The sequence below is a fragment of the Balaenoptera borealis genome (genome assembly GCF_965194805.1).
Source record: "Balaenoptera borealis genome assembly, chromosome: 1".
Lineage (NCBI taxonomy): Eukaryota > Metazoa > Chordata > Mammalia > Artiodactyla > Balaenopteridae > Balaenoptera > Balaenoptera borealis.
In genome coordinates this window covers 119,941,257-119,963,227 of record NC_138860.1, presented here as the reverse complement: position 1 = coordinate 119,963,227, position 21,971 = coordinate 119,941,257, and the positions used below count along the sequence as shown (strand labels likewise).

The window sequence follows — 21,971 nt, the reverse complement described above, 5'->3', positions numbered from 1 at the left end:
GCTAAGCCTAGGCCTCCTCGGGCAGGAGGGTGGGTCAGGCAACCCTCCCACGATTGTTATGATGTGAGCCTTCAGCAGGGGTTGGGGACGGTGACTGGAATCTCTTGAAGACCTTTTCCTGAATACCCTTTCTCACCTTTTCACATTTGCTACCTCAGATCAGCAGTAGCTGACCTGTACTTCACACATTCTGACAAATTTGGTTGAGACAGTGGGCTCCTAGCTGAGGACAGAGGGTCTCACCCAAGGTGAAGGACTGGGGATTTGTGACACTTGTACACCTCGGGGAATTTTACCCTCTCATCAGGACTGACAGCTTTACCCCTGAAGGCAGGGCATTTAGGCTGTTCATGTCCACAGGCTCCTGTACAACTGCGTGAACTTTAGATGCTGAATTGATCACTGCCTCCAGGACAGGGCTGGATGTGGGTGTCTACACACTTAAGAGTCCTAACAAAGTCCACTAAAAGTGTGTGGTGAGCTCACTTCAAAGCAAAGATTTTCCTGGCTGGCCCAGGTGATAGATTTGTACATTTGTAGACCGTGAAAGAAAAGCTTTTTGAAGGTCTAACATTCACTGAGCACTTACAAGTCATGCCCTGCTCTACTCACTTTAAATTTGACTCATTTAATCCTTGCAAGCCTCACTTTACAGATGAGGAAACTGAGGCTGGTATGACCTGTCCAAGGAGACTCGAATAGTAGGACAGGCACCCAGGCAGACTAAATGTCTTAACATCTTCACTCCTCCACGATCCCATGGAACCTACTTACAAACATGGCAGAAAATCAAAAGAAAAGAATGGCTCAAGTTTCAATTCAGTGCCAGGCTTTGCATGAGTTACCTGACTTAAATGCCAATCCCACAGTTTAAGGTTTGTCATCATCACTTAGAAGCAGAAAGTAATTTGCCCAGGGCCCCAAAGCTACAGGATAAACTGGGATTTTGACTCAAGTCTGTCTACATGTCCTCCACGCCCATGATCTTTTCTACCACCCCAAGTCAACAGGCCTAAGGATGTTGCATCTGGCTTTGAGCAAGTCACTGCAAGCTAAGGAGGTACGTTCGAAAAGAACAGGAGATCCCATAACAAAACTAATAGGCAGAAAGAATGTGTCTCCTAATTTTCACAGTGAACTCTCCAAGTGGAGGCCTAGGGAAGGAGAGAAAGTGGATTGTCCCAGATGTGTCTATTAGAAGAGTTATGAGAAAACATTTTTCAATAAAATCCAAATAGATAATACAGTTGGCAAGGTGACAATTGTTTAAAATTATTAAAAAGAGAGAAAACAATGTTTCCACAGATACAGGGTAAACTTGAAAAAAGAGTTTTCTTCCTGAAAGTGTTTTGTCCAGCTGGAGGGAAAAGAAATAAAAGGAAACATGAAAGCCAATAAAAGAAAAATATGAGCACAGAAGACCGTCATTAATCTTCAATTCAAATGGTAGTCACAGTGGCATCACAGCGGTAGATTACATAAAAGGCATTAATAGCAATTCTATTCAGAGATAAACGATGTACTGGGGATATACTCAGAGGTGAATAAGTGATCTAACTGCACACTGATTTTGGAGTCATGGGAATGACCCTAGAACCACGGGTTAAATGGTTCTTAATTTAAAAATTGAATATAATTCTTGACATTTTTGGTAAGTAGTTTATAACTAAAATGATAATCTTAGCAAAGTATTTTGTGTATAGACCTGAGTCACCCACCTACAGACTTTAATGGCCTTAACTGGAAGACTTTCCTGGCCTAGATTTGGTGTGGGCACATGAAGAAAGTATGGGGGCATGGAGAGAGGAGTGGGGCACCAGAAGGACTTTGGCAGTCGCTTGGTGGGGAGGGGCAGGATAAAAAGAGGGAGAGCCCTGGGATGAGAGTCCTACTTAATTCAAACCCTACTCTTCACCAGTAAATTTAAAATAGTTGACCTCTAAAATAGCTCAGGTATGAACTAAATCTATGCATGAAGTGATCTCAATCTGAAGTCATTCTCATAAATATTTCTTGAATAACTAGCCTCTATATCTCCTTCACTGTTTTTAAGAAAGTGGGAAATCCCTTTTGGAGACCAGATAGCTGATAGAGATGTGATCTGAATTTTTCACTAAGTGGATGTTAAGAGACAATACATTTTAAAAAAGTAGTAGTAGTTCCATATGTTATGATAAAAATTAATTTAATTTATTTGGGAAAAAATACCATCTTCCTTGCTTGACAAGGGTAAATCCCCACCACAGTGGAGTTTGGTTGTTAAAATGAGTGACCACTGCTGTAGTATAATGTCCACATGTCATGTGTGTACAATCAACAATTAGCACAAGTAACAAGGTGTCCAAATGACTGTTTCCAGTTTATCCCACAGACTTTGCCGATAGTTTCATATCATGCTGAGAAGAAGACCACAGGAAAATAAGCCAAGAAATGTCCACTGCAAGAGGTCTTTTTGTTGATTTAAGTGTAATCTTTACATGGCTTAACAGTTCTCCAGCTTCGAGTGCCTAAATTGTTATTGCAACCAATTTCAGTTTTGTGCAGACCATGAATTAACAAATGTCTTCTAACCCAAGAATCACTTTTAAGACAAACCCGTATTTGATGATAAACTCATATCTTCAAATGCATGGCTTTAAACACCATTGTTTTGCACACTCTGAAATGTGATTTTTTTCCATCCCAACATTGTGATGTCATAAATTAAAAGACTAATACAGAATTTCACCATCACTGCTCTATTATACTAATGCCCAATAGTTGACTGTGGTCTATTCTTCATCATCCAAGTTTATAAAAAAGGAATTTTGAAACTTCAGTTCTATTCAGCCAGCTCATAGCCAGTGCTCTTTCCCACTCCGCAATCAGTAATTTTGGAAGTGCTGGTCCAAGCCATTTGGGATCCCTCTTCATTGTCACTTGATACGGAGACCTGAAACTTGATTATCTTCAGCAGGAGGAGTTTAGTTAATAAGCGTCAAGTGGTCATCACTTCCATTCCTGTAATAGAAAGGAGGACAAGGAAAGAGAAAAGAGAACAATGGCTTAAAAATCTTTGAGATGGAACAGGAATACATACTCTATCATGTAGGCTTACATAGGTTATTGACATGCTGAGTGTGACAGTTAAGAGGAAGAAAACTTAAGAAGGACAATTTACATTATTTGGGGTTTGACTAGATGCTTTTGGCAATTTTGAGGAGCTGTCTACCCTCCATCTCCCTTTGACAAAGCTTCTCAATGGCTAGAACCGCAGATTTTCCTCCTTGTGGTAGAGAAGGAGAAAGGTTAACTCTGCATCTGCTCAACCAAGCACATCTCTCCCAAGAACCAGATCACATTAGAACTAGAAGAGGTTGCAGAGGCGACCTGTTCCACTCTGATGACACTGGAGGAACCAAGAGGTTTAGGAAAGGTCACAGGACACATTCAGTAACTGGCAGGGTCCAAAACGAAAACCCAGGTGCTCTGACCATCAGGCTAGGGGCTTGGTCAACTATTCAAGGGAGAATCAGTCTGTGGGAGATTGAATCTGTGGTGGTTGCTAGACTGCTTGGTTGAAAAAGAGCAACCCGGCCACGCTCCAGAGGAGGTGGAGCTGTGATAGCTGGGTTGTATGTCATGGGCACTGGAGAGGGGCCCAGACACCAAGTCTTATGATGCCCTTATTCCCCAGGTTCCCTCAGTGAGGTCTGTCTCCAATATGTACTCTCCATTCATAGCCTTCCTCAATTTTATTCCATTCTTAGGTTTCCAGCTGTTAAACACATCCAGGTGTATTTAATTTTTGGTGATTTCAAAGCCATCACTTGTTCCAAGGCCCCAGTACAACCCATTTCCTTCATCAGGCCCTATGACCCTCACTGACTCTCTGCAGGGTCCATCCAGACTGCCCTAGGTTCCAGGCTTTGATCTGATTATTCAGCTAAAACTGATCTAGCTGACTTCACCCATGACCACCTTCAGCCACTTCTGTTTTTATTTTTGATATCCTCTTTTTTCAAAACTTTCAGCATCTTAGTTCTTCACCTGATTTCCTTTGGTGGACTCTTCTGTTCCCTTTAATCCTTTCATTCCTCACGATGGGCAGACCTGCCTCCGCACCAGGCACCCTCTCTACAACCCTTAGCATGTCTCAGGGAAGACTGTCTGCTGATGTTGTTCTGTTCTTCTCACCACTCAGGTCCAATCTTATCACTCAGTCTTCCAAGTTCACTCCTTAAATCTTTCACTCATTCCATATGGCTGCAAAGAAATCATTTAACAACCTCCCGAGGCTTTTTGTGGTATAAACTGAGGCCCAAAAATCAAACACCAAAACCTATCCATTACTTTCTAGAATTCACAACTACATTCTCAAATGCTTTTTTTTTTTTCTTTACAGTTAACTACATATTAGAAAAGCAACTTTGAGAGACTTTCCTTATAATACAAGGTGCCTCCTAGGAGGCAGCTGCCTATTAAGAAAAGTAATTTCCCTTTATCCTTGCTTCCATGGCAACACTTTAATGCTCTGAGAGGATAAACTGTGATTGTAAAAACTTAACTCTTCTCAGAAGACCTCATTTCATATTTACCAGACATTCTTTGGAAATGCTCCAACATACCGTTTCAAATCCCAAGTTGCAGTATGAATTGATTAACAGAAAATACATCCTGTGATTTTAAGTAGCAATTATGTTCTCCCATCTTCCTTCAGGAATCTGGTTTAGAGAATCATCTCAAAACACATGAGTAGGGGGTACTTGCAGTTAACAACCCCTACTCCTGACTTCAGACGAAAACAAACATGGGCATAATTAAGAAAATTATCCTCATCTGACCCCCTTTCTAGCCCAAGCCACTATGTGGAGGCTTTGCCACTGAGGTCCAGACTATTTTTGTAAGTGCACTGATGAATGGCGAGCAAAGAGCAGGTGATCAGCTGATTTGTGTTTGCAGCCAAGGACACGTACGGCTTCCTCTCAAGCAGGTTTCCTGCTCTGCTCAAGGAAGGTTATTTGTACTACAGATTGCAAAAAGGGGAGAACACCTTTGACATTCCCAGAGCTCCACCTCAAAAAAGAAGGGCTTTGACCTCTTCCTTTGTCCAGCTCACCCTCTCGACTTCAGGGGCATAGTTCACGCCTTCTCAAAACAGTCTCATAATATTCCCAAGAGATTTCAACCATGTCATGTACCTTTCTACCTTGTTTTATAAGAAACAATTCATTTCTAAAGCCAATTACAGTGGGAGGAAAGCAAGGAGGGATGTATTATTTCCCCCAGTCAGCTGATTCCTGAGTGTAGCATTTGACCTGGGAGGACTCTTTGTTAAGGCAGCAGGGCGTCTCATCCCGGGAGCACGGAGACCCGACTGAACACGGTACTGACCTCCTCAGACAGCAGATGCAGGACAGGAAGGATGATGACTCTTTCTGACACTTCTCTTTGCTGCCACACTCCTTCAGGAATTCCTGAAGATCCGTGGCAGGAAACCCATTCTGTTGGTATTTCTTTAAAAAGTACACAGTGTTGTTACCTTAGTTATAGCGAGAGAAACTGCTTCTTGTCAACAAACCAAATCCATCTCTGCTAAAATAAAACTCTCCCACGTCGCTAGCACAGATCCAAGAACTGATATTAACAATGATCAATCAATCTATCAGTCCCTTGAAAGCCAAGCCAGGGTCACCAAGGCTTGAACAGAGAGCCATGGGAACAGAGAGCCATCCAGAGGAAAACTCCAGAAAGCAAGCCATGGTGGGGCAGGGGAGGGGTGTGTTAATTAAAGGAGTGAAGGAAACAGAAGTCTAAAGTTTTCATGTTAATTGCAAGACCAGGTAAGACCTCCTCTTCCCCACACTGCCCATACAGAGTCTGGCTGGGAAGTAATCCCTATTTCCTCTACTTTTGTAGAAGTTGGTCACTTAGTGAGGTAGAAGGCAGTAGGTCCCTCCAAGCAGACATAAAGACCCTGAGAGACCCCCCCCCTCACGCTTAGTGAGGTCAGGCACCAGGTCACCGAGGCTTGGCGCACTCACGGGGACACGGCCGCGTCAAGGACAGGCTCGCACGGTGAGCAGGGCACTGCTCGTCTCCCTACGGCCAGCCCCGCTGCAGAGCCAACCCCCCATTCCCACAGGAACACGCATCTCCTCACGCACAAAGTGCTCAGAAGTATCTCCAATGGACTGTCTTCTTCTGAGATAGTCTGAGAAGGGTTCAAGAAGAGGACGACACCCCAAGACACGGACACGGCACCCCTGGTTGCTCAGATGCTGGCTCCGAAACAGGATTTTCTGAGCGTGACCATCTGCTGCGGAGACACCACTGCCCCCGAGGCAGCAGAGCTTCCTTCATGCTACAGAAAAGTTAAATGGACCTAGTCTGAAAGGACACACGACCCACCGGGTGGCTTAGGAAGGCAGGAAGCTAAACAGCCACAAAAGCCTTAGCTTTCAAAATTTAAAGGAAACCTGCACCACACGAGCGGCATCTAGTGTACGAGGTATGCCAATATCTGGACACTTGTCAGGATGACGGTCACCCCTTATCACTGAAACTTACTACGCAAAGTCTAAGTTCCGGGACAGGCAGGTACACCTGTCAGTGCCAAGACTGACAGCCCAACTACTTGATTTACCAAACTCAGCCCATCTTTACCCATTTCCTTTCTCTTTCCCACCACACCTCCAAACCAATCCACTGGGCACCAGGGACAATGTCCTAAATGCATATTTAAATTAACCTCCAGCATCTAAAAAGTTTCTTTTCTACAAAACCTCAAAATCTAAGTAAAACTACAGTATTTTAAGTAAGTAAAATATTATAGTATTTTCCCATATTCTGATCTATACAGAATTTGCAATAGTTTTTTGGCAGGAAATAATGATAACTGCTTACCTTAATGGTGTCATAAGAATCTGTAATAATTGCAATGAAAAGGCTGAGAATCATATATATGAAAAGACTGATGAAGGAATATAAATACAGGCGACTGAACAGCCACACCAAGAGGCTCTTCTGCTGGATGTGAGCAAAGGTCGCATACATGTCATCACCGTTGACCAGAGAAAACAAACACTCAGCAACTGTGTTCAGATTTTCAAACTGTGCAGGGGAGACCAAAAGTAGTTTTTGAGACATATTAGCCAAAGAAGCAGAGAAGTATCTAGTTAGCTGGTTTTGTTGAAGATGTTGCTGCCATTGTTATTAACATTCACTTTAGGGAATCTGGAATACCACCCATAGGAAAGCGTTACTCAAAACTTTCCTCCACACTCGCAAAGATCATCTCTTGACGCTTCCCTCAGTTTTTTTCCTTTGCACTTTTTATATATTTGTGGTCATATCATCTAACAATTTTGGATCCAGATTCTTCTTTCTTTTCTATTTAACATAGTCTTATGTTATTCATACTTAGCATTTGTTAGATAATGGAACCACTCCTTGGAAATGTCAAAATTAACTATTTCCCTGTCACTGGACATGCCAAACATGTTTGCTGTTATAAAGAACAATGCAATGCACGTTTCTCAACATAATGTTTTTTTCGTATTACTGGGTCTAAACAATTAACTTTTTTTTTTTTTTTTTTGGCTGCATTGGGTCTTCGTTGCTGCACGCAGGCTTTCTCTAGTTGCGGTGCGTGGGCTTCTCATTGTGGTGGCTTCTCTTGTCGAGGTGCACGGGCTCTAGGTACACGGGCTCAGTAGTTGTAGCTCACAGGCTCTAGAGTGCAGGCTCAGTAGTTGTGGCGCATGGGCTTAGTTGCTCTGCGGCATTTGGGAATCTTCCCAAACCACGGCTTGAACCCATGTCCCTTGCATTGGCAGGCGGATTCTTAACCACTGCACCACCAGGGAAGTCCCAAAGTGATTAACATTTTTAAAGCTACAATTTGCCAAACTGCTTTCTGAAAGAACTGCAGACCACCAGAAAAGGTGGAAGGGCCAGAGACAGAGGCTCAAGAAAACTGTGCTAGATGAATGGCTTCCCTGTAGCCTTTCCAAGCTCAGGTTCAGGTAATTTTAGAGTCTTAAATACTAAAGACTACCAGAGGTGGGGAAGTGCATTAGGATGAATGATCATGGCTAGTGCCTTCTGAGGGCTCCCCAGCTGACAGTGGACAGGCCACTGCCAAGATACATAATGCCCTGTGGTAGAGTTGGGTGGGATGCCTAAGAAAAGTGACCCTCAGAACTCGGGCCTGAAGGCTGAGGAGCTCACCAGCGAGAGGAGGAAGAGAAGGATTTGCTTGGTGCATATGGGGGAATTGGTGCTGAGCCTAAGGAGTGGCTGGAAAGGTGAGTCTATGCCACGCTGCACAGGGCCCTGTCTGAGCGTCTACACACTTCAGACTAATCCCAGCCTTCCCTGGAAACTAGTGAAAACTTTGACAATAAGAGGGACAGGGAGAGCTTCAAGATGGCGGAAGAGTAAGATGCAGAGATCACCTTCCTCCCAACAGATACATCAGAAATACATCTACATGTGGAACAACTCCTACAGAACACCTACTGAACGCTGGCAGAAGACCTCAGACCTCCCAAAAGGCAAGAAACTCCCCACGTACCTGGGTAAAGCAAAAGAAACAAGAAAAAACAGAGACAAAGAATAGGGACGGGACCTGCACCAGTGGGAGGGAGCTGTGAAGGAGGAAAGGTTTCCACACACCAGGAAGCCCCTTCACGGGCGGAGACTGCGGGTGGCAGAGGGGGGAAGCTTCGGAGCCACGGAGGAGAGCGCAGCCACAGGGGTGCGGAGGGCAAAGCGGAGATATTCCCGCACGGAGGATCGGTGCTGAGCAGCACTCACCAGCCAGAGAGGCTTGTCTGCTCACCCGCCGGGGCGGGTGGGGCTGGGAGCTGAGGCTCGGGCTTCGGTCGGATCCCAGGGAGAGGACTGGGGTTGGCGGCGTGAACACAGCCTGAAGGGGTTAGCGCACCACAGCTAGCCAGGAGGGAGTCCAGGAAAAAGTCTGGAGCTGCCGAAGAGGCAAGAGACTTTTTCTTGCCTCTTTGTTTCCTGGTGCGCAAGGAGAGGGGATTAAGAGCGCCGCCTAAACGAGCTCCAGAGACGGGCGCGAGCCACGGCTATCAGCGCGGACCCCAGAGACGGGCCTGAGACGCTAAGGCTGTTGCTGCCACCGCCAAAAAGCCTGTGTGGAAGCACAGGTCACCATCCACACCTCCCCTCCTGGTAGCCTGTGCAGCCCGCCACTGCCAGGGTCCCGTGATCCAGGGACAACTTCCCTGGGAGAACACACAGCGCGCCTCAGGCTGGTGCAAGGTCACGCTGGCCTCTGCCGCCGCAGGCTCACCCCGCATCCATACCCCTCCCTCCCCCCGGCCTGAGTGAGCCAGAGCCCCCGAAGCAGCTGCTCCTTTAACCCCATCCTGTCTGAGCGAAGAACAGACGCCCTCAGGCGACCTACACGCAGAGGCGGGTCCAAATCCAAAGCTGAACCCACAGGAGCTGTGTGAACAAAGAAGAGAAAGGGAAATCTCTCCCAGCAGCCTCAGGAGCAGTGGATTAAATCTCCACAATCAACTTGATGTACCTGCATCTGTGGAATACCTGAATAGACAAGGAGTCATCCCAAATTGGGGAGGTGGACTTTGGGAGCAATGAAATATATATTTTTCCCCCTTTTTCTCTTTTTGTGAGGGTGTATGTTTATGCTTCTGTGTGTGATTTTGTCTGTATAGCTTTGCTTTTACCATTTGTCTGAGGGTTCTGTCTGTCCAGTTTTTTTGTTTGTTTGTTTGTTTTTTCTTTTATTACTTAAAAAATTTTTTTTCTTAAAAATTATTTTTTATTTTTTATTTTAATAACTTTATTTTATTTTATTTTACTTTATTTTATTTTATTTTATCTTCTTCTTTCTTTCTTTCTTTTTTTCCTCCCTTTTACTCTGAGACGTGTGGAGGACAGGCTCTTGGTGCTCCAGCCAGGCGTCAGGGTTGTGCCACAAAGGTGGGAGAGCCAAGTTCAGGAGACTGGTCCACAAGAGACTTCCCAGCTCCACATAATATCAAATGGCGAAAGTCTCCCAGAGATCTCCATCTCAACAACAAGACCCAGCTCCTCTCAACAACAAGACCCAGCTCCACTCAACGACCAGCAAGCTACAGTGCTGGACACCCTATGCGAAACAACTAGCAAGACAGGAACAAAAACCCATCCATTAGCACAGAGGCTGTCTAAAATCATAATAAGGCCACAGACACCCCAAAACACACCACCAGACATGGACCTGCCCAACAGAAAAACAAAATCCAGCCTCATCCACCAGAACACAGGCACGAGTCGCCTCCACCAGGAAGCCTACACAACCCACTAAATCAACCTTAGCCACTGGGGACAGACACCAAAAACAAGGGGAACTATAAACCTGCAGCCTGCGAAAAGGAGACACAGTAAGTTAACCAAAATGAGAAGGCAGAGAAACACACTGCACATGAAGGAGCAAGATAAAAACCCACCAGACCTAACAAATGAAGAGGAAATAGGCAGTCTACCTGAAAAAGAATTCAGAATAATGATAGTAAAGATGATCCAAAATCTTGGAAACAGAATGGAGAAAATACAAGAAAAGTTTAACAAGGACCTAGAAGAATAAAGAGCAAACAAACAGGGATGAACAACACAATAAATGAAATTAAAAATTCTCTAGAAGGGATCAATAGCAGAATAACTGAGGCAGAAGAACGGATAACTGACCTGGAAGATAAAATAGTGGAAATAACTACTGCAGAGCAGAATAAAGAAAAAAGAATGAAAAGAATTGAGGACAGTCTCAGAGACCTCTGGGACAACATTAAATGCACCAACATTCGAATTATAGGGGTCTCAGAAGAAGAAGAGAAAAAGAAAGGGACTGAGAAAATATTTGAAGAGATTATAGTGGAAAACTTCCCTAATATGGGAAAGGAAATAGTTAATCAAGTCCAGGAAGAACAGAGAGTCCCATATAGGATAAATCCAAGGAGAAACACGTCAAGAGACATATTAATCAAACTATCAAAAATTAAATACAAAGAACAAATATTAAAAGCAGCAAAGGAAAAATAACAAATAACACATAAGGGAATCCCCATAAGGTTAACAGCTGATCTTTCAGCAGAAACTCTGCAAGCCAGAAAGGAGTGGCAGGACATATTTAAAGTGATGAAGGAGAAAAGCCTACAACCAAGATTACTCTACCCAGCAAGGATCTCATTCAGATTTGATGAAGAAATTAAAACCTTTACAGACAAGCAAAAGTTAAGAGAATTCAGCACCACCAAACCAGCTTTACAACAAATGCTAAAGGAACTTCTCTAGTCAGGAGACACAAGAGAAGGAAAAGACCTACAATAATAAACCCAAAACAATTAAGAAAATGGTAACAGGAACATATATATCAATAATTACCTTAAATGTAAATGGATTAAATGCTCCGACAAAAAGACATAGATTGGCTGAATGGATACAAAAACAAGATCCGTATATATGCAGTCTACAAGAGACCCACTTCAGACCTAGGGACACACACAGACTGAAAGTGAGGGGATGGAAAAAGATATTCCATGCAAATGGAAATCAAAAGAAAGCTGGAGTAGCAATTCTCATATCAGACAAAATAGACTTTAAAACAAAGACTATTACAAGAGACAAAGAAGGACACTACATAATGATCAAGGGATCAATCCAAGAAGAAGATATAACAATGGTAAATACTTATGCACCCAACATAGGAGTACCTCAATACATAAGGCAAATGCTAACAGCCATAAATGGGGAAACCGACAGTAACACAATCATAGTAGGGGATATTAACACTCCACTTTCACCAATGGACAGATCATTCAAAATGAAAATAAATAAGGAAACACAAGCTTTAAATGATACATTAACAAGATGGACTTAATTGATATTTATAGGACATTCTATCCAAAAACCACAGAATACACATTCTTCTCAAGTGCTCATGGAACATTCTCCAGGATAGATCATATCTTGGGTCACAAATCAGGCCTTGGTAAATTTAAGAAAATTGAACTTGTATCAAGTATCTTTTCCGACCACAACACTATGAGACTAGATATCAATTACAGGAAAAAGATCTGTAAAAAACACAAACACATGGAGCCTAAACAACACACTACTTAATAACCAAGAGTTCACTGAAGAAATCAAAGAGGAAATCAAAAAATACCTAGAAACAAATGACGATGAAAACACGACGACCCAAAACCTATGGGATGCAGCAAAAGCAGTTCTAAGAGGGAAGTTTATAGCAATACAATCCCACCTTAAGAAACGAGAAACATCTCAAATAAACAACCTAACCTTACACCTAAAGCAATTAGAGAAAGAAGAACCAAAAAACCCCAAAGTTAGCAGAAGGAAAGAAATCATAAAGATCCGAGCAGAAATAAATGAAAAAGAAATAAAGGAAATGATAGCAAAGATCAATAAAACTAAAAGCTTGTTCTTTGAGAAGATAAACAAAATTGATAAACCATTAGCCAGACTCATCAAGAAAAAAAGGGAGAGGACTCAAATCAATAGAATTAGAAATGAAAAAGGAGAAGTAACAACTGACACTGCAGAAATACAAAGGATCATGAGAGATTACTACAAGCAACTGTATGCCAATAAAATGGACAACCTGGAAGAAATGGACAAATTTTTAGAAACGCACAACCTTCCGAGACTGAACCAGGAAGAAATAGAAAATATGAACAGACCAATCACAAGCACTGAAATTGAAAGTGTGATTAAAATTCTTCCAACAAACAAAAGCCAAAGACCAGATGGCTTCACAGGCGAATTCTATCAAACATCTAGAGAAGAGCTAACACCGATCCTTCTCAAACTCTTCCAAAATATAGCAGAGGGAGGAACACTCCCAAACTCATTCTACGAGGCCACCATCACTCTGATACCAAAACCAGACAAAGATGTCACAAAGAAAGAAAACTACAGGCCAATATCACTGATGAACATAGACGCAAAAATCCTCAACAAAATACTAGCAAACAAATCAAACAGCACATTAAAAGGATCATACACTATGATCAAGTGGGGTTTATCCCAGGAATGCAAGGATTCTTCAACATACGCAAATCAATCAACGTGAAACACCATATTAACAAATTGAAGGAGAAAAACCATATGATCATCTCAACAGATGCAGAGAAAGCTTTTGACAAAATTCAACACCCATTTATGATAAAAACCCTCCAGAAAGTAGGCATAGAGGGAACTTTTCTCAACATAATAGAGGACATATATGACAAATCCACAGCCAACATCATCCTCAATGGTGAAAAACTGAAACCATTTTCACTAAGATCAGGAACAAGACAAGGTTGCCGACTCTCACCACCATCATTCAACATAGTTTTGGAAGTTTTAGCCACAGCAATCAGAGAAGAAAAATAAATAAAAGGAATCCAAATCGGAAAAGAAGAAGTAAAGCTGTCACTGTTTGCAGATGACATGATACTATACATAAAGAATCCTAAAGATGCTACCAGAAAATTACTAGAGCTAATCAATGAATTTGGTAAAGTAGCAGGATACAAAATTAATGCACAGAAATCTCTGGCATTCCTATACACTAATGATGAAAAATCTGAAAGTGAAATTAAGAAAACACTCCCATTTACCATTGCAACAAAAAGAATAAAATATCTAGGAATAAACCTACCTAAGGAGACAAAAGACCTGTATGCAGAAAATTATAAGACACTGATGAAAGAAATTAAAGATGATACAAATAGATGGAGAGATATACCATGTTCTTGGATTGGAAGAATCAACATTGTGAAAATGACTCTATACCCACAGCAATCTACAGATTCAATGCAATCCCTATCAAACTACCAATGGCATTTTTCACAAAACTTGAACAAGAAATTTCACAATTTGTATGGAAACACTAAAGACCCCGAATAGCCAAAGCAATCTTGAGAAAGAAAAACGGAGCTGGAGGAATCAGGCTCCCTGACTTCAGACTACACTACAAAGCTACAGTAATCAAGATAGTATGGTACTGGCACAGAAACAGAAATATAGATCAATGGAACCGGATAGAAAGCCCAGAAATAAACCCACACACATATGGTCACCTTATCTTTGATAAAGGAGGCAAGAATATACAGTGGAGAAAAGACAGCCTTTTCAATAAGTGGTGCTGGGAAAACTGGACAGCTACATGTAAAAGAATGAAATTAGAACACTCCCTAACACCATACACAAAAATAAACTCAAAATGGATTAAAGACCTAAATGTAAGGCCAGACACCAACAAACTCTTAGAGGAAAACATAGGCAGAACACTCTATGACATAAATCACAGCAAGATCCTTTTTGACCCACCTCCTAGAGAAATGGAAATAAAAACAAAAATAAACAAATGGGACCTAATGAAACTTAAAAGCTTTTGCACAGCAAAGGAAACCATAAACAAGACAAAAAGACAACCCTCAGAATGGGAGAAAATATTTGCAAATGAAGCAACTGACCAAGGATTAACCTCCAAAATTTACAAGTAGCTCATACAGCTCAACATTGAAAAAGCAAACAACCCAATCCAAAAATGGGCAGAAGACCTAAACAGACATTTCTCCTAAGAAGATATACAGATTGCCAACAGACACATGAAAGAATGCTCAACATCATTAATCATTAGAGAAATGCAAATCAAAACTACATTGAGATATCATCTCACACCATTCAGAATGGCCATCATCAAAAAATCTACAAACAATAAATGCTGGAGAGGGTGTGGAGAAAAGGGAACCCTCTTGCACTGTTGGTGGGAATGTAAATTGATACAGCCACTATGGAGAACAGTATGGACGTTCCTTAAAAAACTAAAAATAGAACTACCATACAACTCAGCAATCCCACTACTGGGCATATACCCTGAGAAAACCATAATTCAAAAAAAGTCATGTACCACAATGTTCATTGCAGCTCTATTTACAATTGCCAGGACATGGAAGCAACCTAGGTGTCCATCAACAGATGAATGGATAAAGAAGATGTGGCACATATATACAATGGAATATTACTCAGCCATAAAAAGGAACGAAACTGAGTTATTTATAGTGAGGTGGATGGACCTAGAGACTGTCATACAGAGTGAAGTAAGTCAGAAAGAGAAAAACAAATACCGTATGCTAACACATATATATGGAATCTAAAATAAAAAAAAAAAAAGGTCATGAAGAACCTAGGGGCAAGATGCGAATAAAGATGTGACTTACTAGAGAATGGACTTGAGGATACGGGGAGGGGGAAGGGTAAGCTGGGACAATGTGAGAGAGTGGCATGGACATATATACACTACCAAATGTAAAATAGATAGCTAGTGGGAAGCAGCCGCATAGCACAGGGAGATCAGCTCGGTGCTTTGTGACCACCTAGAGGGGTGGGATAGGGAGGGTGGGAGGGAGGGAGACGCAAGAGGGAAGAGATATGGGGACATATGTATATGTATAACTGATTCACTTTGTTATAAAGCAGAAACTAACACACCATTGTAAAGCAATTATACTCTAATAAAGATGTTAAAAAAATAATAAAAATAAAAATAAATTCCAGAATAAAAGAAAAAAAAAGAAGAGGGACAGGATCTAATCTGAGTTTCTAAACGGTAACCGTAGCTTGTGAAGATCTCCTAGAATGAGAACAGCCCAGGGGCCTGGATGCCAGTGAGAGTGAGTGCAGGGGCCCAGGACTGCAAGGAATCCAGAGGAAACTGGGGAGAAAGTAAGTCCGGAAGGGGGAAGGGGAGGGACCTCTGCTGGACTCAGTTCTAGACGAGGCAAGTTTGAGGGGCCAGGTAGAAGCGGTGACACGAGGTAGTTAGCTGGAGGCTGACTGAACACCTGACAGCCCTGAGGGGCAGAGCTGAGCAGGGGCTGGTGTGGAATGCCCCCGGAATCCCGCAGCCCCCATCTGGCTTACGCGGTTGACAAACGACTGCCACATCGACTGAAAGCAAACAGCAGGTGCTTAAGGAATGAACAGCTCTGGGGTCAGAGGGTTAAACATTAGATGAATGCGAAAAACTTCTATGTAAAGAATGATAATGACTTAATAGGCAAAAGGCAATATAGTTTTCAGAAACGCAGATGCAACAAGTTACTGTAGAGTTGTGAACCAATTCTGTCCTTAGTGGTGGGGGCCTATACATCCATCAAGTCAGTAAGTGTGGCTCTGGGGACAGCCAAGTCCCTCGTGAATGTCTCTGGGACATTTCCAGTTGGCAGTCGTGCTACTAGTTCACATGCAACACAATAAAACCTCCTACCACCTGAACACAGAAAACGTGCTGTCCTTCCAAATTTCCCTATTTCTGTCAGTGATTCCAGTCTCCTACCAAAGAAAAATTACTCCAAAACAATCAAGTGCTTAAAACTGTGTGTCGCTTATATGTGGAATCTAGAATATGACACAAAGGAAACTATCTACGAAACAGACTCATGGACACAGAGAAAAGACTTGTGTTTGCCAAGGGGGAGGGATGGAGTAGGGGGTTTGGGTTAGCAGATGTAAGCTACTATATAGAGAATGGATAAACAACAAGGTCCTACTATATAGCACAGAGAACTATATTCACTATCCTGTGATAAACCATAGTGGAAAATAATATTAAAATTTGAAAAACTCCTAGACAAAATAGAGATCAACAAAATTTGGAGTAACTTTTAGAATGTAAAGTTGTCCATGAATATTAGTGCTTTCACATTTTCCAGGACTTTAAGTAGACTTTGCTTCTTAAGAGTCTATTCATGATATTTTATTTTAATGATGTTTTCATCATGGGGACACACACACACAAATCTGTTAAAAAAAAAAAGAAAGACATGTAAATCACTGATGTTTCAGATAGCCACATGAAATAAAGTGGGAAAGGTCAACAAGCTGAAAAAAAAAAAAAGAATGTATATATATATATGTATATGTATAAATGAATCACTTTGCTGTACAGCAGAGATTAACGTAATATTGCAAATCAACTATACTTCAATTTAAAAAAAACAAAACTGTGCATTGAATCCATTTATCTTCCCTGCTCTACAATCCAATAAGGTCTGTCTGTTCCTATGACGCTTCTCTGACCCACTCTTTCTACTCCATAAAAAAAAAAAAAAAAAAAAAAAAAAAAAAAGGGGCTTCCCTGGTGGCGCAGTGGTTAAGAATCCGCCTGCCAATGCAGGGGACACGGGTTCGAGCCTTGGTCCAAGAAGATCCCACATGCCATGGAGCAATTAAACCCGTGCACCACAACTACTGAGCCTGCGCTCTAGAGCCCACGAGCCACAACTACTGAAGCCCGTGTGCCTAGAGCCCATGCTCCGCAACAAGAGAAGCCACCGCAATGAGAAGCCTGTGCACCGCAATGAAGAGTAGCCCCTGCTGGCATGGACTTATACACACTACCAAATGTAAAATAGATAGCTAGTGGGAAGCAGCGGCATAGCACAGGGAGAGAGATCAGCTCGGTGCTTTGTGACCACCTAGAGGGGTGGGATGGTGAGAGTGGGAGGGAGACGCAAGAGGGAGCAGATATGGGGATATATGTATAAGTATAGCTGATTCACTTTGTTATACAGCAGAAACTAACACACCATAGTAAAGCAATTATACTCCAATAAAGATGTTAAAAAAAAAAAGAGTAGCCCTCGCTCGCCGCAACTAGAGAAAGCCTGCACGCAACGAAGACCCAAAACAGCCAAAAATAAATAAATAAATAAATTTATAAAACAAAAAACTGTACGTTGAATCCATTTATCTTCCCTGCTCTACAATCTAATAAGGTCTGTCTGTTCCTATGATGTTTCTCTGACCCACTCTTTCTACTCCACTCTGATGTCAACACTTACATACTTATTACAGAAACCTCCAAGGAAGCTTCTTTACTTCAGCCTCTCAGCTTCCAGTACAAGCTGCAGTAAAATCTAAATTTCAGAGAATATAGCCTTCAGGTCATGTCTCTCGCTTAACAATATTCAAAGTGCGGCGGCAAAGTAGAAATCCAAACCAAGAAGTTTGGCGTAAGGTTCCTCCTTTGTGCGGCCTCATTCCATCCCTTCATGGCAGTATTAACATCCTGTGTGTGCCCCCTCTCACAACACCCAGCCATCTTCTCTGTCTTTAAATCATGGGATTTATTCTCTTCATCTGGTGTGTTCGTCGTTGTCTGTGTCCAATGAAGCCAACGCTGAAGGGCCATTTCAAAGTCTGCATCAAGACAGACTGCCCTGGCAGCTCTAGTCTGTTCTCTGTGTCAGTAAGAACCACAGAGGAAACTACTGGTTGGTCTTCTAATTGTTCTCTACATGCTTCTCTGTACCCCAACCAGCTAGCAAACACCAGGTCCTACCCTCCCTGCTCCGTGGCTGGATGCATGGGGTAAAGCCTGTAACCAAGGGAGAGTACACAAATGTACCCCAAACAAGAATCATGCCCATGGTCTTGCTGCATCAGCAGCAACTCTGAAGAGCAGTACTAACGTCGCTCTCTACAGAGATCTGGAGGGAACAGCCATCTGAGCAAATCACTTATTAATATGCAGATAATTTACCAGTAAGACAGCCGGTTCCCAGACTAAATAGTCTCCATCCCCACCACTAGCCTTAAGACACTGAAGTTCAAGTTGGTTTCTGTGGACGTCAATTACAACTCTGACAGCACCATTAATAATTCATATTTCTCAGAGTTTCTTTTGGAATCTGGCCAATGCCTTTCTGTAGTGTCAAGAACCCCTACAAGTCTGTGTTTCGGGTTCCAGAATTGCAAGTTGGTGGGCACACAGCAAATTCATCCCTTAGTTTCCTGTGCAGTTACTTAGAATCAGTCTAGACACAAAACCCATCTCAGCATTAATGTTATTCACCTCCCTTTTCTCTGTGCATGTGAGATTTATTTTAACCCACCAAAAAGTTAAACAGAGACTCAATAAGGTAAGTAATCGGTACATACTCTATCATTTTGTCCCACAAGAAGTGGCTGTGAGCCAGTTCCAGTGGCCAAAATCCATACTAGAAATCAGCTTTTAAAATACCCAAGGTGGGGCTTCCCTGGTGGCGCAGTGGTTGAGAATCTGCCTGCCAATGCAGGGGACACGGGTTCGAGCCCTGGTCTGGGAAGATCCCACATGCCACAGAGCAACTGGGCCTGTGAGCCACAATTACTGAGCCTGCGCGTCTGGAGCACGTGCTCCGCAACAAGAGAGGCCGTGACAGTGAGAGGCCCGCGCACCGCGATGAAGAGTGGCCCCCGCTTGCCACAACTAGAGAAAGCCCTTGCACAGAAACGAAGACCCAACACAGCCAAAAATAAATAAATACATAAATTTAAAAATAAAATAAAATAAAATAAAATACCCAAGGTGGAGAACAGTATGGAGATTCCTTAAAAAACTAAAAATAGAGTTACCATATGATCCAGCAATTCCACTACTGGGCATATATCCAGAGAAAACTCTAATTTGAAAAGATACGTGCACTCCAATATTCATAGCAGCTCTATTTACAATAGCCAGGACATGGAAGCAACCTAAGTGCCATCAACAGATGAATGGATAGAGGAGATGTGGTATATATATATATATATATATATATATATATATATATATATATATACAATGAAATATTACTCAGCCATAAAAAAGAATGAAATAATGCCATTTGCAGCAACATGGATGGACCTAGAGATTATCATACTAAGTGAAGTAAGTCAGACAGAGAAAGACAAATATTATATGATATCGCTTATATGTGGAATCTAAAATATGATACAAATGAACTTATTTACAAAACAGAAATAGATTCACAGACACAGAAAACATACTTATGGTTACCAAAGGGGAAAGGCTTGGGGGGAGAAATTAGAAATTTGGAATTAACAGATACACGGTACTATATATAAATCAGATAAACAGTAAGGACCTACTGTATAGCACAGAGAACTATATTCAGTATCTTGTAATAACCTATAATGGAAAAGAATCTGAGAAAGAATATGTGTGTGTGTGTGTGTGTGTAACTGAATCACTTTGCTATACACCTGAAACATTGTAATCAACTATACTTCAATTAAAAAAATTAGAGATTAAACAAAAATACCCAAGGTAAGGAGAAATAAGGTCCTAATGTGCTTCCGGTCTAGAAGGACTGCATTCAAAGGAAATTGCTTTTTGGTTCTTACAAGCTTGTAAGTCCTTGGAAAGCAGATACTGCTGTGTCTCTGTTTCTGGTTCATTCAGCAAACTTGCTGAGCCCTTACCATGTTCTATGCACCACACTCAACACGGGGAATGCAAAGAACAATAATCCATGGTCCCTGCCCTCCAAGAACCTGGGCTAGAAGAACCCAACAGTGTTTGGTGCACAGTAGACATTTAATGAATATTAAATGAATATCTCCATAAAGAGTCCTCCCAGGTTCTGGAGGAACACAGTGAGAACCCAAGCATTTGTTCCACAAATGATAATTTTGCAGTTGAGCCAAAAAGAACTTTCATTTGAATGAAAACATAACCTGCAATGGCTTATGCCAGAGAACGACATAAAAATTTGCTTCAAGAGCTGGTGCTAAGAACCTCGTGCAGCATTCAGATAAAATGTTTTAAGCAGCTAATAGTTGTTTTGAATAAGAGAGGTGCTTGGTTAAAAGGAGAGGCCTTGAAAGCACAAACGTGACACGGGGTGTTGCTGAACTTTTACCGGGGGTATCAGCCAAGTCCAACGATTTTTCAGTGCTTTGCCTTCTCATTTGTAAAATGGGGACAATGAACGCAAGACAATGGTTTATTCCTCGGAAAGTCCTCGGGGAAACGTCAAAGCCACCATGAGAGTAATGTTCCTCCTATCCTCATCTTGAATTATTAAACATCAACAGTCTCCACCCTGCCGTGCCCAGACACTTTGCAAGGGCGCTGTGCCAACGCCCATTAGTGCTGGAGTCAACATTGGCGGGACACTTCTTGTATTTTTATACTCTTTCAGTTGAACCATTGAAATCCGATGTCTAACAGGAAAACTCGAAGCTGAAATGTGGGATTCCTGCTGCCATACAAACAGCAGGGTGAAATTCTAGTTTTCTCCATACCTCCTCTTTAGAGTTTTTTGTTTGTTTGTTTCAAGAAAGAGTTAGCTTCCACACCCAAGCTAGCTGTGGTTCTAGAAATTCTAGAAAATGCTCACTATGGTGCTGCTTTTCAAGGCTCCAGGCAATACTGAAGGTCTTCTGATTCAACAGATACTGACTGACAGGCAGAACCTGAAAATTCTGACAATTTGGGTTAATTTGGAGAGAGACGTGCAGGGGCAGTAAACATTTCTAGCTTCAGACTCAAAGAAGAAGTAACACAGAGAAGAAAAGCACATAAGTCCAGATCCAGACTGAAGGTTTTCTCATCCTGCTGACTAGTGCATTCACTGAATTAACTCAACTCTGCATTTCCCCAATATATCAGCCTGGCTAGAGCTGGGAGATAGAAGCCATAAACAGACCCGCTAGACAACCCCAGAGATATAGTGCTTATCTCTCTACTCCTCGGGGGGAGAAGTGAAAGGCTGGCATTAAGTAAGAGACACGAGTCAAGAGGTGAAACGTCCAATATGGCAGCCACCAGCTACAGGTGCCTATGGAGCACGTGATGTGCAGCCGGTCCAAAGTGAGATACGCTGTCAGGATAAAACACACACCACATCTCAAAGACTAAGTACCTAAAAAAAGGAATGTAAAATATCTCGATGTGTTATACTGAATACAGGCTGAAGTAATATTTTAAATATATTGGGTTAAATAAAATATATAATTAAAATCAATTTTAATTTGTTTCTTTAAAAAATCTTTTTAACGTGGCTACTAGAAAATTTAAAAGGATAGACATGGCTCTCATTTGTAGCTCTCGTTATGTTTTTCTTGGATAGTGCTGATCTAGAGTGTCCCAATCTCCCCTGGATTCTTTGAAA

General features: G+C 42.0%; 1 protein-coding gene across 4 annotated transcripts in view; it reads right to left on the bottom strand.

Annotated features, from left to right (window-relative positions):
* Positions 1-2,168: 2,168 nt before the first annotated feature.
* MCOLN2 (mucolipin TRP cation channel 2) overlaps positions 2,169-21,971 on the bottom strand; it is a 64,803-nt gene continuing 45,000 nt past the window's right edge. For all 4 annotated transcript variants that reach the window (XM_082408520.1, XM_082408518.1, XM_082408519.1 and 1 more), the window contains exons 12-14: positions 6,886-7,092; positions 5,374-5,495; positions 2,169-3,000 (exon numbers count right to left, since the gene is read on the bottom strand). In XM_082408520.1, coding sequence (XP_082264646.1) covers positions 2,964-3,000; positions 5,374-5,495; positions 6,886-7,092 — 366 coding nt within the window. In that variant the 3' untranslated portion in view covers positions 2,169-2,963. The remainder of the gene's footprint in view (positions 3,001-5,373; positions 5,496-6,885; positions 7,093-21,971) is intronic.